Here is a 16,669-nt window from a genome sequence, read left to right on the forward strand (position 1 = left end):
TCCTACCAACAGTGTAGGAAGCTTCCCTTTTCTCCACACCCTCTCCAGCATTTATTGCTTGTAGATTTTTTTGATGATGGCCATTCTGACTGGTGCGAGGTGATACCTCATTGCATTTTTTTTTTTTCTTGCGTTATGCGGGCCTTTCACTGTTGTGGCCTCTCCCATTTGCGGAGCACAGGCTCCGGACGCGTAGGCTCAGTGGCCATGGCTCACGGGCCCAGCCGCTCCACGGCATGTGGGATCTTCCCGAAACGGGGCACGAACCCGCGTCTCCTGCATCGGCAGGCGGACTCTCAAGCACTGCGCCACCAGGGAAGCCCCTCATTGCAGTTTTGATTTGCATTTCTCTAATTATTAGTGACGTTGAGCATCTTTTCATGTGTCTGTTGGCCATCTGTATGTCTTCTTTGGAGAAATGTCTGTTTAGATCTGCCCGTTTTTTGATTGGGTTGTTTGGTTTTTTGATATTCAGCTGCATGAGCTGTTTGTATATTTTGGAGGTTAATCCCTTGTCAGTTGCTTCATTTGCAAATATTTTTTCCCATTCTGTGGGTTGTCTTTTCATTTTGTTTATGGTTTCCTTTGCTGTGCAAAAGCTTGTAAGTTTCAATAGGTCCAATTTGTTTGTTTTTATTTTCATTACTCTAGGAGGTGGACCAAAAAAGATCTTGCTGCCACTTATGTCAGAGTGTTCTGCCGATGTTTTTCTCTGAGAGTTTTATAATATCCAGCATTACATTTAGGTCTTTAATCCATTTTGAGCTTATTTTTGTGTATGATGTTAAGGAGGCTAAGGGGTTGGGTTCTGGCCCGGTTCTGGTCTTCAGCAATTTGGCTAAGGGGTTGGGTGCTGGGCTAAATGAGAGTCGGGAATGCAGATTTCTAGTTGACTGCGTACCTTAGGAAGAGCAGGACTCCAAACACAGCAGTGACAACCCTTGAGGGTCTGAAACCTCTATTTCCTTAGCGCCTTATAGAGTGGACATGAGGGTCAGCCAAATAATCTAGAGCCTTCTACCAAGGCCTCTCACTGGGCTCCTTCAACAATCTATAGAAGGTGTTGGTTAATGTTCTTGCTCTGAAGAAAAAAGAGGAACAGGCAGAGAATGAACTCCAAATGGTTTCTACAGCAGGACCACACCTGGGCAGTGCTTTTAATCTAGCAAGTAAAAAATGCTAAATCTTTTCATGGCCATCTCAATTTAGGATTTGCACACTAGGGGTTGAGGACAGGTGCAACAGTTTTGAAAAACCAGGGCTGCCCTGCCTCCTTAGATTTTCTGTTGTAATTTTTCCATATATTTTCTTTCACAAAAAAGAAATGAGTCCTTGTTTTCCCTTCAAGTTTGCAGTATTTCCTCTGGGAATACTATTTTGCAAATGGAGAGTGTTAAAGTGGATCCTGAACAGAAGCTGGATCACACGGGGAAACAAGCCAGCATGGGGCAGGATCAAAGGCATGAGCACATCTTTTCTACCACAGGTGGAGCCAGGTGGAGCTCCCCATCGTAAATAACCAGGTGTCAATTATCCTCTTCCTGGATTTTCAGTGGCCATGTTTTAATTGCAGTTGACTTCTTTCCAACACCTGACACATGCCTGCCCAACTGCTGGCCAATGGCCTCTGCAAAGTAGACCCAGACCAACCAATGTTAAACTAAGGAAAAATACATTTGGAAGGTCAGCCTGCCCAATGTAGCCATACAACGAAGCGTCCTCAAAACAAAGTGATTCCTGGCTTTTTTGGCCCGTTTGGTATAACTGACATGGGGTGTGAATTACTGATAGGCTGATTCTTAGTTTAGGGCTTGCACACGGCACCGGTAGGAAAACCATGGTCTTTAACTTAGGTGAAGATTCCCAGACCCCTCCTAGCAGTAGTCCGGCTCATCTCACAGTGCCTTGGTATTTTCTGAGCGACTCAGGCCCCCACTCCATCATCTGGCCCTGTCATTTGGCCTGAGTGGGCTCTCCTGGACACTCATAATATAACCTTTTGATGAATTTCATCCTTTGGCCAAAGGTGAGAGGAGGCCATGGAATTAGCAAGTTGCATTTATTTGGAATGTAATAGGTTTTTGATTATCTGGGAACTGTGGTTATTGTGGATTTTTGGAAAACAAAGTTCATCACAAGCCAATCCTCACTAAAAAAGTCGCTGGAGAAAGTCACAATTCCACTTGTAAAATCATTTTATTGGTATAAATATACATATGCATAAAATACCTTCAGCGTGTAATGTAAGTGAATATTTGTGAAATGTCTCAAAAAGTAGTTTGATTTTTTTACAGGTGTCAAAGTATTTTCTCTTAATCACACGTTAAAAGCTAATATGCAGACAGAAATTAAAGGCCTTCAAAAAACACGAATATTCATAAAACCTCATTCCAGTCAACTATATACATTAATCTGGGCACATGGTAGACTCAGCCACGGGCCTTTCACTCGGTTCTTAACTTGCTTGTTGATGGTATCACAAAGGTCACCAGACCAAGTGAAAAGGTACAGTTCCACGTCGGGAAGGAGGAAGTTCCCCATGGGAGAATGCAAAAACCATACCCAAGATCTAATATATATAATTTATACAAATTATTAGTGTGCTCTGTTAATATAATTACAGTGTGCAATTGCATACATCAAGAATAAATTGCTCTATCAAGTCAAGTGCAGATTTGACACAGGTACGTGCAGCAGTACCCCAGGGTCAGCTGGATGGTGTGAGTTTGTGTCCAGTTATTTGTTTACCTCCCAAAACTCATCTTACAGGGCAAACTGTAGCTGCCTCAGAGAAATTCAAGTAGGGCCCGTGGGATAATTGCTGGCATTCACTGAAGGCATATGAAGGAATGCATAGAAATCAAATGCTGAGGGTTGGAAGAAGATCAGACATGTGCTTTGATTACCAAGAGATGGATCTGTTTCAGTTTTGGTGGGGCGGGGGGTAGGAAGTAGGAAGAGGTGTTGCCCTTGGTTCCTCTCTGATGGCCAGCAAACGCACCCCGCATGGTAAGACGTCTACGTGGGTGACTGTTACACAAAAATAAACTCTTTTTCTGCTTCTTCCCCAGAGTCACTGGATTTGCTGCCTTGCTGGCCATCTTTACTGGAGGACCACTGCTTTTGTTCTTGACACTCCTGGGCCTGCTGGCCCCAGCTTCTCCTGGACACTGAAACAGAAAGGAAAGGAAGTCATTATAGGTGATGAACAAGAAGATGCCAGTGGCCTGAGCAGTAATGGGGTGAGATGCAGGGGCCCTGAAGAGTGGGAGGGTTCGGGATAAACTTGCTCAAAAGCAACTTGCCAAGTACATTTCAAGACTCTAGACAGAAATTAAAAACAAACCAACAAAACAAAACAGAAAAACCCCAGTCTATGAGAGGGTGAGCCTCTCATAGATGTGGTTGACCATCTGAGGGCAAGGACCCCAGGAGGTGAGGGTGTGGGTGGGAGCGAAGGGAGAGGCCAGGAAGGAGGAGCACTGAAGCCACTGTGCCCCAGGTGAGCTCCTCAGTCACAGCTGCCCCCTCATGCAGCACAGGAAGCAGAGCCCTGAGGCGGACCATTTAGGGTTGGCCATCCCTGCTTCAGGGACGGGATATAAGCAGAGGCCCTAGTAATCCTTGTCAGGGTTTTCTATGTCTTAGAAAACTTCCGTTTCACTCGCTAGGAAATGAATAACGTCTTGTAGAGATGAATTAATACTGCCTATATTCAATCCTCTAGGAACCAGCCTCCAGGTAAAAGAACTGCCATTTTTGTTGCCTGTTTTGATCACATATAAATATGAAGGATCTGCTGTGTCTCTACAAAGCAATGAGAGAACAATCACCGGACTGAGCCTTTGTGATGTGTCCTGCCAGGCGCTCTGTTGTTCACAGCTACGGGGTAGGTTCCATAAACCTTGGAATCGGGATTTAAACCAAATCTTTCTCCAAAGCCCATGTTCTTTCCAACTAGATCATAGCTTCACTGCTACTATACCTTGGGAAAGGTTCAGATGCCACACTCCAGCATGACTGTTAAGGGTTATTAAATATTACTCACCAAGTCTATTGTAGAGACACCACTCAAGCTAAAAATACCAAACCCATGCACTCTGTGTGGCTTGAAAGAGTACAGCTATCTCACTACTCAGAAGTTTAAATGATCCAACCAGGAACATAGTCCTGGAAAAGCAAGAGGATTCATTTGATTCTTCTAATCATTTCGACCTTAGCATTATGCTAAAAAACTCATCTTGGCTAATTAAATGTTTACTCTGCTAAAGAACGGTGTTTCAGGAAGTGAAAGCTCATGAAACCTAATAGTCAAAATGCAAACATAATAAAGTACTCCTGCCACTCCTGCTGTCAGGGCCAGATTCTGACCTCTAGACAATAAAAATTTAAGTTTCGTTAATTACGTTAAATTGAAATTACTCAATTCTGAAAAGGATAAACTTTCAAATCTCACCATACAAGTAAGTAATTAAAAAAAATTTTTTTTGACTTCTTTTTACACAACAGCTTTGAGCAAATTCTCAGATGGAGGGGAAAAGCAATGAAAAAATGATATATATTGATTTTTATTTTTTAGCTTGCATTGGGTAAAAAAATTAAATGTGTTTGGTCCTTTGAAAGTTGTTAACAAGCCAGGTTTTGGAAAAGTAAATAATTTTCTATAAATAGTTTGCCCTTTATCACAAAGCCAATTTGATAGTATTCAATAATACTCAAAGTATTTAAGTTCTCAACTTGTGTGTGTATTATGAACAGGAGTTAACAGAGAAAAGTTATAATATTTTCATCTTGAAATACTGTGCAATAAATAACCTCAAAGTAGAGCATTACTAGTGAAAACTGCTAGGAAATTTTATTCATTCATTTTAAAACTAAAGTAAGTATTACTCAATTTCCAACACTACAAGCTCTAAGGAAGAAATAAGTATGGTGATACATTGCTCATTTGTCTTCAGAGCAAACGTTTAGCTTTTATTCTTAGATTAAAACTTTTCATCCTTCCCAATATTTTAGGCTTCCTCAAAATCCCAGGTCTAATTGATGTTACATGATATGACATCAGACTACTCTCTAAAAATGGAGAAATTCATGCAATCAAATATGTTTCTGTCACAGATAAAAACCGAGAATCCTGGACCAGAGCTAAGCGAAACTGAGAGAAATCCAACACAGGAATCTTCCCTGCAAAAAGTAAGATTGTCCTTTAGCCTCCATCCAAGTGACACTAGTATTTGAGTCCTCCAGGGATGGGGGCGTGGGCGGGGGGCAAGTTAACAGGCTGGTTTCTGAGTTGGTACCAGTCATGAAAGCAAAAATTTTAATTTGTCCGACATAGTCACTGAGAGGAATAATAACATGCTCTTTCTGGGGGACTGTCAAAGCAGTTCACTAGGGTGGTGCCATTATCTAAAAATTTATTCTAAAAATATTCACTGTCATTGATTTAACTCTACCAATTGTGAATGTGACAGTATGAGTCTAGTACCAGGCTGACATTTTCTTTGTATCATAGGTAGGCACCTTTCTTGGATAGGAAAACTGAGGCATGGTGAGATCAAGGAACTAGCTGCACAACTAACTTTGAGTTTGGAAGCCAAAGCACACAGTATTAGTCCAGATCACTCGTGCAAACAACTTTGTAGGGGGAATGTTCTTTGTCAAGTTTGTTTTCCAGCCTTTAGGCAGCATTATTTGATTGCATGTGATTAGGATGTTAATTACAATTATATTGAAGTAGGTTCAATATTTCTGAATTTAGACTCTTAGGCAGCCTGCTTTAATGTGTGAATTCTTACATTAAAGAAGTGTAGTAAAACAATCTAGTTTTTTTTATACTGTATAAAGTCAAGCATTAAAGTGCTGGAGCATCTCTATATATGTGTCTATACACATATTTATTACCGTTCCAGGTACCATTAAAATTATAAAAGATACTTGAGTAAGTAAACAAACAGGCAATTTATTCAACACAGACACTCCATGTATATTCATATCCTGTCTACAGTGGCGATAACTGGCCCAGAGAGGCTCAAGTGTGAAATCTGTCATTCTTGAAGATGATCTGATTTTGCATATATATATATATATATATATATATGCAAATACATATATATGCTAATTTTAAAGCTTCTGGAATGTGCATATAAATTCAGAATTAGAGATTCATATAAAAGTTTGAGCTTTTCTTCATTTTAAGCTCCACTGACCTCCATATTTCCCAGGAGAAAACATTATGACGACCTTAAAATAATACTCAGTAGTCGGCCCTGGTTTTTTAATACTTTCTGGCAAGGGCCCAAAGTGCCAACCAACCATTAAATTTCTTTTGAAGAATTCACGTAGGGGGTAGTAGAACCCAGATCTGGTGAAAAACGGGGAACAGAGCACTGGCTTACAGACAGTAAGCCACAGCCAAATATTTGTTGGCTATAGGTTGAATTATGGAAGAAGCAAGTGATTGATATATATAAAAGGAGTCTCACAATAAGATGGCCTGTACAAATAGAATACATTACAATGCATACAAAGCCAAAACCAACTATTTTCTTCAAGAAAATAGGACATACTCTAATGAAAACCTCACAGCTTATGATTAAACGTAGAGAGGAAATGATATGAAATTCATATCACTTGATGCAGTTACAAGTACTTCCAGGGAAAGAAAGTAAGCATTTTACCTGTCACATCAATATTAAAATAGCCACACAATTAAAACAATAATCGTGGTAAAAATAGGTAGCATGCTTTGAGAACAGTAGCCTCTGTTTCACGCATACATGATTTAGGAAAATAAGGAAGCTATTTTAGCATAAACAAAGCTGTTCTTAAAGAAAAGTACGCAGCGGGGGTTTAATAGAATTGCTCTGCTGAATGCTATTTGTTAACCCGGAAACTATTCAGAAAGACTGCTGCGCAGTTCTCAGGGGTGAAGACAAGTGCTGGGAATCGGCACTAACAAAACAGGATTAAAATATTATACATAAAATTACTTTAATTGAAGGTCCTGTAAAAATTACATTTTTGGTTTCCTGTCCATAGTTCAAGAAATCAAGGCAGCAAAGCAAATCAAGATGGTCCTATTTAATTCCATCAAAATTTGATGCAGCCCATCACAATGAGAATTTTAAGCCAAAGAGGTCATGAAAAAATCAGAGAGAGACAGAATTTCTTGCCTTTCTAGGATTTGGCTTATCTCTGGCTTCATCTCAGTTTAACTCAGAGCCTCACTGGCTGATCCATGTGGTACTGGCAGGCGGGCTCCTCGTCTGTGTGTTGTATAAAGTGCTCTAGTGGCCTCTTGAAGAAGGAACATTACTTTGTATCAAGGGTGCTTTGTCATTAACGAGTGATATGAGTCAACCGATGCAATAGTTCAAATGTAAATTTCCGAAAACAAAATCTAGAAACATCTATGTAACCTTGGGTGTCCTTATCAAAAGAGGCACTATATAGAGACAGGCCTTCTGATTTAATATACTCTAAGAATTAATTCTCTCCAGAAAATAAGTGTCTTAGGTGTTCATTTATGTAATTTTTCTGTGACTTGAAGACAACAGATTTTCTTAGAAAATCTCTTGCGGGGAAGAGTTACTGTAATCGTGTGTCTATGAACACACCTACCACAAAGGAAGTACTTGTACCAAGTGAAGGACCAAGCTGGTTGGTTTCCTCTAGGGCAAGTGCTGCTCGGCCCAAACAGAATGGTCCATGCGTATCTACAGACTACGGACTTCGCTTTATGTGGTGGGCATGTCCTTAACTCCACCCTGTCATGTGGCTAGTGCGCGCCGGGCCACCAGGCAAGTCAGAGTACATGGCTCATCCAACAGTACTGGCCAAGAAGGCTGATTCCAAATGCTGTTGCTCGTGGGGGGCTGGTAGATGTTTTCTTTGTTGTTTTTGTGTTTAAATCTGTCGAGGAAAGTCCTCACAGACAATAGTTCCTGCTTGAGAAATCATAACTCACTGGGCTACTAAGCTCTAAGGTGGGAGAAGTTTATCATCAATAATCAAGTGCTAAAGTTTGAGAATGGTTTAGCCTTTTAAAATAAAGGGAAATTATCCCTATTATAAGGTCACTTCCAGTGCCCTGCCCTCTTGAGGGATGTGGGCTTATGGCTAGATTGTGTGGCTGTGGGCACTTTATCCCTGGAGCCAAGACACTCATATGTTAACCTCTAATTAAGTTTTACAGAAAGAAAAAAAAGCCTTCTTCTAAGGGAAAAAGTCCCTTAAGGAAATTTCCCATACAAGAATATCTTATATTCTTTTTCTTTTATGATACTAAAATTTCCTTTAAAAGACTTTTCAAGTCATATTTATAAAAAGTTATTAACCAGGGAGATGATGAATAGTCATAGAAAAGCCATTTCCTCTCTGAATCAGCAGTGCTTGTTCTAAAATTTCCCATTGGAGACGAAAGCTGATTTCAAATCTGTCTCCTTTTTCTCTCCTGGGACTGTCCTCACCTGAAAATGACTTTACAGAATTTACTACAGTGTCAAATGGCACACAGAAGTTATTGAGTAACTGCTGTAAAACAGTATAAATTGTTCCTAGCGGCTGAAAAGTTAATTGGTACTTTTCCTTTCTTACTAAAGGGTCATAAAATGTCTGCTAAAAGATCACGTGCATCCTTCCCTAAAAGAGTGTAAGGTAAGGTGTTAGACCAACATTCTCTAAAGGGTAAACCGTGCTACTCTAAGAATTTCTGACCCCATCCCGGTTGAAATGTAAGAGAAGAGTAAAGAGAGAAAGGGAGAGAATAGGAGACATGATGACCCTGAATATAAAAATAAACCTCCACGATCACAGAAATTTGAAAGGACAAGTCACCATACTCCAAAGTAACTTGATCCTCCTCATAAGAATTTCTAAATTTAGATTTTTAAGTCAATACTTTTTGCCCCCAATGGAAGGACCATCCTGTTGCCATTTAGGGAAAAAAAAAACCAGTTTATGAATAATCCCTGACCCAGTCCCAGGATAGAAGTTACTCAATTAAAGTTTGTTTTTGTTAGTGCCAGTTCATAAGCTTTGGGACAGTGAGGGATGATAATTGAAGACTCTAACCATTTGTTGGCTGTGACTTCCTGTGCCCAATTGCATTCACTTCCTCTTCTGCAATGGTGGAGTACAGTTTTGAAGGTCTTTTCCCTCTACTGGAAGGCTTGCCACTGTCATGATCTGAATGCCTTTTGTAATAATCTCCTCTTTGCACTACTGAGGAAAAGGGATTCATTTTACCCTTTGTAGTAGCAAATAACATCATGCTGACATTAATATTAAAAAATATTAATATATAAAACTTAAATATCAGCTTACCCACCCCACTTAAGATTCAAGGAACCTCCAGTGTTGGTCCTGAACAGATATACCATTATCTATACAGAATTCAACAGCCAACATTATGGAAATGTCGTGCAAAATGAGGTGAGCGCTGAGTCTGCCCCCAAAAGATACTAATAAAAAGGCCCCCACATTACCATTTCGATCCCAAGATGGATTAACGAAAGTCACATTCACTATGGAATAATCCAGAAGAATCACAGCCATTTACCTGTTTCAGAAATGAGTTGGGCACGCTAGTCCAAAGGGAGGCACAGAACAAGGAAATGAAGTAACCAGCATGAATAATGTACAAGAAAATAGGAATGAGCACAGCAGGAACATTTTTCTAAAGAAAAAGAGAGGGCTCACAAGGGCTCTCCTTCCTGGGCCAGCTTAGTGGACAAGCTGAAAAAGAAACTGAAGTCAAAATATTACCACCTCAGACATTTACAAACCGTGCTCAGACCTCACCTAGATTTTCAGTCCAATTTCAGTATCAAGCGACACCATCAGAATGATCTCGGTGACTAACTTATCCTGGATGCCAGAGGGGAAAGCAACGGTCTCCCCAGCTCTACAGTCTTTAGCTGGAAAGATGGGGTCGCAAACCATCCACAGTATTTGCTGCTGGGCGGGGGGAGTGAGGAAGGGAATCAAACATCTATCCCTGAAGCTATGAAATGTCTGAGAAGCAACTCATTCATTCCTAAGTTCCTGGGGAAAGAACACCTGAATTTTTCAAAGCAGCAATGGGCACACGAGCAGCATCCAGTATTTCACCCACTTCATTAACTAGAGGCTCCATGGTACGTGCTGTTACTCATGAGGCTGGTGGGTGACTCTAGGCCTTGTCTGATCATATAGCCAGGCGTCTTAGAAAACATCATTTTTCAAAAATGTTAAGCAATTATTTCTTGTTCAACCTTCTCCCCCTTTCTTTTTAATCCTTCCATATTTCCAATGGCTTTTTGATGAGGTGAGCATTCCTACTTACCCCTACCACCCCTCCATGCCTCCCCATTTCTCTCCAACAAAATTCTCTCAGGCATTTTCAAAGCTTCCTTATAAGTAAAGATGCAAAGTCAGCAGTTGCAGAAAGAAGGACAAATGAGGGGTGGGGCTGTGTGGTGTGAGTGGGCCTGTCAGGGACACTCGCTGGCTCCAGTCTCTCTGACCTGGCACCACCAAAGTTTCCTCTTCCTACACCAAGACTTCCAAAGGCCGTGGCTGTAATACCAAGCCCTGTATTTACTGATTACCCCGTGTGAAATGACTATAGGTGTCAGCCATTGTTCATGGCTTTAGTTTCTCTGACAGAAGTGGTTTGTCAGCTTTGGTCAAAAACCCCACCTTTTTAAATTTATAGCCAACAGGTGAGTGAAGCTTGTACCCACCAAGTAAATCTGCAGAATGGAGATGAGAAAGCAGGCTGTGTTATTTTTCATTCGACTCCCAATTAACAAAGACAGTACTCACAAACACTTTCTATTAACTTCAACCCAAGACCATCATGAATAAAAGAAAATGGCCCAAGGGAGGAAGACGTCAGAGCGGTTAAAGAATTCTAAAGCATCAAACAATAAAATAAAACCAAGCAACTCCAAACCAGAGAGCTATCTGAACATGGGTGACAATGGCTCTAGAATTTCTTTATAGGTGGGGCTTAGAGATGGCAATTATATTACACTTTATGAAGGACAGAATCCTAAAGGCACCTGTGCATTGAACAGAATGGGAGGAGTGGGGGAAAGACCTGGTGGGGTGCGGAAGACACCCCGAACACACCTCGCCTCCACTGATACCGACATTTGATCTGATTCTGGGAGATGAGATTCAAGTTCCGGGACTACCTTGTTCTGCTCCCACCTCAGCAAATTAGAAGGAACGAACACACTGGTGCCATGATGCACTGAGAGCATCCATGCAGATGACACACTTCTGAGAATGAGGCTCATCTGACCTCACGACTGAGCGAGCTAACAAGCCACAGGGTCTCCCAGGCCTGTGTGAGCCGCTCCTGAACCATAGCAACGGTGACTGACAAGGTGACTGACAACCAGGGGGAACTCTTCTGAGCAGTGATGGGACCTAGAAACCTACAGGTAGCAACCAAATGAGTCACAAAACAATGTGTGTGCACTTTTAATACCCTGGGAGTCAGTTCAGGAGCATCTAGAGATTATTATTACAAAGATCTTTGGGCTGAGTGTCTCTGTTACGCTTTTATTCCCTGTATATGGTCCTTCTTTAAGACCCAGTGTCACCAACAATGTTGAATCAAGTTTCTGAACAAAGAACTGCACTGGTTCCGAAATTTAATCCAAGGGACGCTGAGCTGACCGACAAACTCTAGGATATAAGTTGAGTCCAAGATTAATTCCTTCCGCTTGAAATGACTCTCCTTGTGGAGAGCTCACTCAGAGAAAAAATGTCTTACCTTCCCGGGAAAACGTCCTGGGACTGGGCTGTGGGCTGCCCTGGCTATCTCTCTCCTTGTCCGAAGGAACCTTTTTCAGGACAGGCGGAAGAAGAGCGACTTTAGGGGAATCCGGGCTGGATGGAGAGTCTGGGATGTCCTCTACGGAGACACAAAGACATGAATGAACCTGTCTCACAAACTGGATTCCTAAAGCTATAAGCTGCGTTAATCTTCAAAAACAAATGACTAATAATCTTTTAAAAAGCAGCAGAGAATTTTTCTGGCCAAAAACTAGCTTCATAGCTCAGTGAAGTAACAGACAACAGAGAGAAAAATAATGAAAACTTACGAAGAGTTAAAATCTGCAGATGTGAATCTATCTTGCAGATAGAATTTCAATTTCAGAATTTCAGTGAGCTGGTATTTGAAAATTAGACTGTAAGTGAACTAAATACTCCCTATGCCTCAAACACAAAGGCTATTTGATTCTCTTAAAATACGTGATAGTTATAACCCATTGCCTTTACCTGTTGTCAAATCCAGTAAAGTGGTCACCATATGTATATAACATATATTTGCGCTCTCAGGAGTGGAGGTGCACGTACCTACATACACATACTGAGATCAGTAAGAATAACTTAGAATCATGGACTTTGAGAACCAGAAAGGACTGTGGTGAGCACTGTACAACTGGAGAGATTGAATGACCTGCTAAGCTAAAAAGATGGCAAAATAGGTAGGATTAGAACTCTCGTCCCTTAATTCTAAAGGCTGTCCTGTTTCAGTCTAATTGAAAGGATTAACAGCATTGCACTCCTTTCTCTGCTCCATCACCAGCAAAGTAATTCTCAGTTTGGTGTGTGTGGGGACCGGGCTGTGGTATACAGACGGTAGGGCTGTGTGCCCATGACATGTTATTTACAAAAACAGCCCCAGAGTTCGCCAAGCCCTGTTCTAAACCCTAAATATTTCACAGGCTCTGGGATTAAAAACACAGCAACTTATGCGTTCCCTATTTGTGGCCCTCATCAAACTGTGGCCTTCTGAAGGGTCGGAGCACCAGGACACAGCTTTCAGAAAGCTACACCGAGCCCTGTCAAGGGGTCAGCACCCCACGAGGCTGCTTTATCCATCCTGCCTCCAAGCCGTAGCCCCGAGTGCAAGGACAGTCCCTGAGTGGGTGACCTCAGCGCTGAATGAAGGCACCCTTCAGCCTTTGTCACTCTGGCAGGTTTCTCACGGCCCCTCCCGCACACACGCCCCCTCCACGTTCACCAGCCGCCCTGGAAACCAGCTGTGGAGGCCCGGTCATGGTGTCACTTCCTGACCAGCAAAACCCTTACCAGGCCGCGAGGCGGTTCTCGGTTTCTGCGGGATGGTGGGCCGCACCGACAGGCTGGGTTTGGGGGACTGCAGGAGGGGCTTCGGGCTGGTGGGCCTGCTGGAAAAGCCCCGGGACCTGGAGCCCGCCTCCACCTTGAGCTCCGCTTTGGTGTTCTTTTCTGGTGTTCCCAAACCGAAGCGGTTCTCTGGATGCACTTTAGGCACTTTTAAAATGAAAATGAGTACAAAAAGCACTTTACTGTAAAAATCAAAGGTGAAAGAAACCAGTCCTTTGAAGGCAGAAGTCTGGTGCAAACTGCTATAATGGTTTCTTGTCATTTCTCATCAGATATTTTATTTAAGTATATAGTTGGCTTACAATATTATATTAGTTTCATGTGTACAACACAGTGACTCAATACTTTTATAGATTATACTCCATGTAACATATTATAAAATATTGGCCATATTCCCTGTGCTGTACATTACAGCCCTGTATCTTATGTTGTACCTAGCAGTCTATACCTCTTAATCCCTATCTTGCCCCTCCTCCCACCCCTCACCCCACTGGTAACCACTAGTTTCTTTTCTGTATCTGTCAACAAAGATATTTTAGAACAGGAACATGCTATTCTAGCATGTTTTTAGAATCAGAACATGCTGGTGGAAGACAAAAATTCTTGCTAGAAAAGTGGTGAATTTGGTGGTGCTCTTCCGGTCACCCTTGACTATTCCAGAGATGACAAGCCTCATATTTAATAGGGTACATGTCCATACGAGTGTATAGCGGGGAGAGCAGGCCTCAATCCATCTGAAGCCATCAGATCTTCCTTAGATCTGGCACAAGGTACAGGTCTAACCAACTGCAGGTGCCTCTGTTCTGGAGCACAATCAGTTAGGGGTCTGGCTGCAGGTCCTGGGAGAGGAGCGCTGTGCTGATGCCCTGAACCTCAAGTCTAGTGAGAACCACTCCAGAGGAGCATCAGCTCATGCCCCGCCTCCATAGCTTTTGCTGCCTTGCCTTAATTATCCAGATAAGAGGCAAAAAAAAGCCAGTTGAGTATGAGTTTTCGTCCAACTCTTACCTTATGAAGATGCTAAAGCCAAACACAAGAACGTCAAACAGTAAAATCAGGTAATTTCTGCACAATATACAAGTTACTCGCCAGTCTGCATCTAAAGTATCTTACTCTCTTTCTGCACCTGAAAAGTCCGAGGGTCAAAGGAAATCGGATATTCAGGAATATTCAAGCTGAAAGAAAAGAGCATCCCCTCATGTCAGTTAAAAGTATATGGCCTCGGGCTTCCCTGGTGGCGCAGTGCTTGAGAGTCCGCCTGCCGATGCAGGAGACGCGGGTTCGTGCCCCGTTTCGGGAAGATCCCACATGCCGCGGAGCGGCTGGGCCCGTGAGCCATGGCCACTGAGCCTGCGCGTCCGGAGCCTGTGCTCCGCAAATGGGAGAGGCCACAACAGTGAGAGGCCCGCATAACGCAAGAAAAAAAAAAAAAAAAAAAAAAGTATATGGCCTCCTCCCATATACCATGTATGGCCTACTTTTTAAAAACATCAGTAAAACAGAAACAGATTCACAGATACAGAAAACAAGCAGGTGGATTCTAGAGAAGAAATGGGTAGAGGGATGAGTGAAATTAGGTGAGGGAGATTAAGAGGTCCAAACTTCCAGGGACAAAATAAATGAGTCACAGGGATGAAACGTACAGCATGGGGAATACAGTCAGTGATTCTGGTATAACTTTGTACAGTGACAGATGGTACTTATCATGGTGATCATTTTGTAATAGAAATATCAAATCACGGTGGTGTGCACCTGGAACTAACAGTGTTGTAGGTCAATTATACTTCCATAATTAATTAATTAAATTAATTCATCAGCCATTGTCCCCTCTCCAAATGCCCACAGTTTAGGAGTTCTTCTCAATGAAGTCTCTTCCCTTTAGGAAACAGGGAAAGGTGCCCTGCCCAGGTGCCAGGCTACTGTGGTGGGAGGTGTCGGGCAGGTGAAGGGCTGTGGTCTTTTAGGTGAAAGCTGAGAACATGTAACACAGAGGCCCATCCTTGCTCTCCATCTTTATTTGCCTTCTGTCAATCACATTTGTTGCATGGAATCAGACCGTGTTTTTCTTAAGGGGGTGACGGCAATGGCCTGACTTACCTGCCCCACCTCCATCCAACCGTTCTGTGCTGCTCAAGGCCAGGCTGGAAGAATCCTGGGAGATGGCATCATTTCCAAGTTTCTAAAAAATTCAAGTGCCCCGCCCCAAAAGTGCACAGTTTTTTGAAGTGTAAGAAAAAGAACAAAGCAGAAAATAACTGGCAACAAATAATGACTCCTTAACTCTACTGTCATTGCACTGACTGTGTCCGACCTCCCCATGTCCCTGAGGCTCTGCTGCTGGGACAAAACCATGAGAGACATGCTCTGTTCTGTGTTTACAATCAGGGCTCTGGGGTCCAAGGTGCGGCCAGTTCCCTCAGGATGCTCCCCATGGACAGAGGGGCGGGGCCAGAGGGATCCAGTGGGCGTGGTGCCATCTCTTGTTTTTCTGATTGAACACCTAGGCGGGCTCTGCAGCCCCTGATGCTCCACGTGATGGGGGCACTGATACTCTAATTGTTTCCAGGACCCCCTCCAGATTGGGTTCCACTGATCTAAAAGCAGTGGAAACCTTCCCAACCTCAGTGTACAAAATAGGTAGGAAGGGGCCTGAAATGGGCAGGGTCTTCCCTGCCACTGAGGCAGAAGCACTAGACACACGTCTACAGTTTAGGAGAGGCAAGTATAAATAGGTCTGAATTAATTTTTTTTAAATCTGCAGATGGGAGGAGTTTATGATGGCAAAGGCAAGGAAGGTGAGATGGCGAGGGAGGAATCAGCCTCTGCTTTATGGGGCAGGAAGTCCACAAGAGCGTGAGGCATTTAGATACAAAAAAGATATGAAAAAACAAACAAACAAAAAAGCTAGCGCTTGCTCAATGATACCCGAGAACCCTATTGGCAGAGATGACCCACATCTGCCTCCCGTCTAAAAAACAAAAAAAGCGGGGCGTGGACCAGGAGGCATGAAGATTCCTAAGACAGTTCGAGCTTCCGCCTGCCAGTTCCTGCTCAACTCACGCTTCTGACAAACCTAAAAAGCAAACATCTGCTGCCAGTTCCGAGCTTTAAATTGTTTCCGATGATACAGGAGAGATGATCTGAAACACAGTTGAGATCTGCCTCGCTACTATCTGCCACAGCCGCGCATCCGCCCGGAGTGCCAGCTGTGTCAGGAGGGAGCGGGAAGCGTGGCAGGTGTGCCGGGGAATTTCTCAGCAAGCCTATGGAAGTTCCACTTTCACTAGCGGTGGTTACTGAGGTCTCAGAGGAAGTGTGTACACAAGTACCACAGCGAAAACGGCACGTTATTTGACATCATTATGGAAAAGTGACCCCAAGGAAGGGAAGCCCCGTGCCAGGGGCAGCACGTGGAGCCCTCTGAGCCCAGACGCAGGTCCGCAGGGCCAGGGGCTAGCCATGAACTGCTAGCCAAAACCAGCAGGGGGCGCTTTACTCCCCCCCCCCCCCCCCCCCC

At 43.0% G+C, this 16,669-nt stretch overlaps 1 protein-coding gene across 2 annotated transcripts in view; it reads right to left on the reverse strand.

Annotated features, from left to right (window-relative positions):
* Nucleotides 1–3,033: 3,033 nt before the first annotated feature.
* The window catches only part of CARMIL1 (capping protein regulator and myosin 1 linker 1), a 333,075-nt gene continuing 319,439 nt past the window's right edge, over nt 3,034–16,669 (reverse strand). Inside the window, exons 34-37 of one of the 2 annotated variants that reach the window (XM_007457010.1) lie at nt 15,250–15,331; nt 13,096–13,290; nt 11,771–11,911; nt 3,034–3,170 (exon numbers count right to left, since the gene is read on the reverse strand). In XM_007457010.1, coding sequence (XP_007457072.1) covers nt 3,034–3,170; nt 11,771–11,911; nt 13,096–13,290; nt 15,250–15,331 — 555 coding nt within the window. Of the gene's footprint in view, nt 3,171–11,770; nt 11,912–13,095; nt 13,300–15,249; nt 15,332–16,669 lie in introns of both variants that reach the window. The other variant, XM_007457009.1, reaches the window with a different exon arrangement.

The sequence above is a fragment of the Lipotes vexillifer genome, unplaced genomic scaffold (assembly GCF_000442215.2).
Source record: "Lipotes vexillifer unplaced genomic scaffold, Lipotes_vexillifer_v1.1 scaffold1643, whole genome shotgun sequence".
In the NCBI taxonomy this organism is placed as follows: domain Eukaryota; kingdom Metazoa; phylum Chordata; class Mammalia; order Artiodactyla; family Lipotidae; genus Lipotes; species Lipotes vexillifer.